This window comes from Myotis lucifugus, unplaced genomic scaffold (assembly GCF_000147115.1).
Source record: "Myotis lucifugus unplaced genomic scaffold, Myoluc2.0 scaffold_196, whole genome shotgun sequence".
Classification (NCBI taxonomy): domain Eukaryota; kingdom Metazoa; phylum Chordata; class Mammalia; order Chiroptera; family Vespertilionidae; genus Myotis; species Myotis lucifugus.
Genome location: NW_005871244.1, coordinates 542678 through 546324, shown reverse-complemented (window position 1 = coordinate 546324; position 3647 = coordinate 542678). Strand labels below are relative to the sequence as shown.

General features: G+C 41.0%; 1 protein-coding gene across 1 annotated transcript in view; it reads right to left on the bottom strand.

Annotated features, from left to right (window-relative positions):
- Positions 1 to 3647, bottom strand: part of LOC102442274 (sperm acrosome-associated protein 5) — a 7057-nt gene that overhangs the window by 537 nt on the left and 2873 nt on the right. Inside the window, exon 2 of the mRNA XM_023760946.1 lies at positions 941 to 1192. Coding sequence (XP_023616714.1) covers positions 941 to 1192 — 252 coding nt within the window. The remainder of the gene's footprint in view (positions 1 to 940; positions 1193 to 3647) is intronic.

Genomic DNA, 3647 nt, shown 5'->3' with positions numbered 1-3647 from the left:
ACCTTAACCTCCATGTTGGCCAGTGCTGAATGACTTCACTGTCATTTTATGTGGTTATGAATGATCTAAACTGCAATGTTAGCTTGTCTGACGTCACATCAACCACCATGTTGGCTGATTGGAAATCTACTCAACTGAAAGGTTGATCAGTCCTGGTGACTTTAAACAATATGTTGTCAGGTACTGGATAACCTCAACTCGCATTTTGACTGGTTATTATATAAATGACCTCAATCTCCATGTTGGGTAGTTCTGTTCAACCTCAACCACCAAGGTGCCTGGTCCTAGTATTGAAAAACCTTAATATTCATGTTATCCTGTCCTAGACAACCTCAACCTCCAAGCTGGTTAATCCTAAGTGACCTCTTTGGTCACTGTGGTAGGACTTGGACAACCTCAAACTGCTCCCAAATAACCCCAGTCTCCATTTTGATCTATCTTGGACAACCTCAAGCACCATTTTGGACAACCTGGAACAAATTCTACTGTTATTCAATTTTGTCCTCAAAAACACCACATCTTGTCTGGAAAGTTCTCTCCTTTCTACACAGAGGTACCTTGTGTCTGTTCCTACAACCAGATATCTGCTTCTTCCCTCAGGGGCTCAACAATCTCAACCCCAAATCAGGACAATCGCCTCAATTTCATGTGGCACTACGTTTCCTATTTCCTGAGTCCCAGAAAACTGAAGCTTCCATTCTGGTTGAGGTTTGGGAGCTCTGAGTCCTCCTGTCCTCAATCTCCATGTTGGGTAGTCCTGTTCAACCTCATTTCAGTGCAATATGGGTAAGGATACAGGGTGGTGTCTCTAACAGCCTAGGCAACTCTGCTTCTTTCCCTATCATTTTTCTGCTTGTTACTGGAGATTATGGCTTAGATAACCTTGCCCTCTGTTTATTGGGCCAGACAGGGCTTCAGGGTATCCCCATTGCTGCCTCACCATGACACTCCATGTGACAGAGGTTCTTGGTGGGTGTAACACCATTGTCACACCACCAGGCGGAGTTCAGCTGGAAAATGCCATATTGATTGCTGCCATCAAGGTTGTGGTCCACGACGGAGGTGTCAAAGCCACTCACATAATGTGCCAGGCACAGCCCTGATGCAGAGATAGGGAAGGTAGCAGGTAAGCATGGGTTCTGGAAATAGAAGAGGTTAGGAAGAGGGGGGTGGGGACAAGTATGGTTGTCATCTCAGTTGTGGGGGTGATGATCTTGGTTTGGTGGTGATGTTGATGTTGGTGATTTTGTTGAGATGTCAGTGATGGCAGTGGTTATGGTATTCATGATGGTAATAGTAGCGATGACATTGATGGTAGTGATGGTGTTGATGGTATAAATGAGAGTGATGGCTGTGAAGGCAATGATGATAATTACATTAGAATTAGTTAAACCCCAACATCATACTCAATGGGCAAAAACTAAAACCATTTCCCTTAAGAACAGAAACAAGACAGGGATGCCCACTCTCACCACTCCTGTTTGACATAGTACTGGAAGTACTAGCCATTGCGATCAGACAAGAAGAAGAAATAAAAGGCATCCAAATTGGAAAAGAAGTAAAACTGTCCTTATTTGCAGATGACATGATACTGTACATAGAAAACCCTAAAGACTCCATCAAAAATTATTAGACTTAATAAATGAATTCGGCAATGTAGCAGGATACAAAATTAATGCCAAGAAATCTATGGCATTTCTATACACCAATAATGAACTTACAGAGAGACTAAAAGAGCAATCTCATTAACCATTGCATCAAAAAAATTAAGATACCTAGGAATAACTTGACTAAGGAGATAAAAGACCTATACACAGAAAACTACAGGACACTGAAAAAGGAGATAGAGGAAGACATAAACAGATGGAAGAACATACCGTGTTCATGGATTGGTAGAATCAACATCATCAAGATGTCCATACTACCCAAAGCAATCTATACATTAAATGCACTCCCCATTAAAATACCAACGGCATATTTCACAGACCTAGAATGAACTTTCCAAAAATTCATCTGGAATAAAAAAAGAGCCCTAATAGCTGCAGCAATCCAGAGAAAGAACAACAAAGTAGGTGAAATCTCAATGCCAGATATCAAACTGTATTACAAAGACACTTTTCTCAAAACTGCCTGAGACTGGCACAAGAACAGACATATAGATCAATGGAATAGAATAGAGAACCCAGAAATCGGCCTGAACCAATATGCTCAATTAATATTCGACAAAGGAGGCATGAACATACAATGGAGTCAAGACAGCCTTTTCAATAAATGGTGTTGGGAAAATTGGACAGATACATGCAAAAAATGAAACTAGACCACCAACTTACACTATACACAAAAATAAACTCAAAATGGATAAAGGACTTAAACATAAGATGGGAAACCATAAAAATACTAGAGGCATCCACAGGCAGCAAAATCTCAGACATATGCCAAAGCAATTTCTTCACTGATACTGCTCCTTGGGCAATGGAACCTAAAGAGAAAATAAGCAAATGGGACTACATCGAAATTAAAAGCTTTTGCACAGCAAAATAAACCATCAGCAAAATAACAAGAAAGCCCACTGCATGGGAGAACATATTTGCTAATGTTATCACCGATAAGGGCTTAATCTCCAACATTTACAGGGAACTCATACAGCTTAACAAAAGGAAGATAAACAACCCAATCAAAATATGGGCAACAGACCTAAATAGATACTTTTTGAAAGAAGACAGAAGAAAGGCCAAAAGACATATGAAAACATGCTCAAAGTCACTAATCATCTGAGAGATGCAAATCAAACAACAATGTGGTACCGTCTATCATCAACAAATCAACAAATAACAAGAGCTGGCAAGGATATGAAGAAAAAGGAACCCTCGTGCACTGCTGGTGGGAATGCAGACTGGTGCAGCCACTATGAAAGACAGTATGGAGTGTCCTCAAAAAACTAAAAATGGAACTGCCATTTGACCCAGTGATCCCACTTCTAGGAATATATCCCAAGAAACTGGAAACACCAATCAGAAATGATATATGCACCCTTATGTTTGTAGCAGCACAATTCACCATAGCTAAGATTTGGAAACAGCCTAAGTGCCCATCACCAGATGAGTGGATTAAAAAGCTGTGGTACATCTACACAATGGAGTACTATGCTGTGGTAAAAAAGAAAGAGTTCTTGCCATTTGCAACAGCATGGATGGAACCGGAGAGCATTATGCTAAGCGAAATAAGCCAGTCAGAGAAAGATAAATACCACATGATCTCACTCATTTGTGGAATATAATGAACAACATAAACTGATGAACAAAAACAGATCCAGAGACAGAAAGCATCTATCAGACTGTCAAACCTCAGAGGGAAGGTAGGGGAGGTTGGGGATATGGGGGAGAGATCAACCAGAGGACTTATATGCAAGCATATAGGCCTAACCAATGGACACAGACAACAGGGGGGTGAGGGCATGAGTCGGGGGATGGGGGTAATGTGGGGATAAGGACACATATGTGATAACTTAATCAACAAGGAAACATTTTTTAAAAAGAATTAGTTAAACCACTCATCACAGTCAGTCAGGGGGTGACCAAGAGGATCACCGCTGGCCTGTAGAGGTGATAAATGACAAGAAGGGACTGTATCTGAGTGTGGAGGGAGGC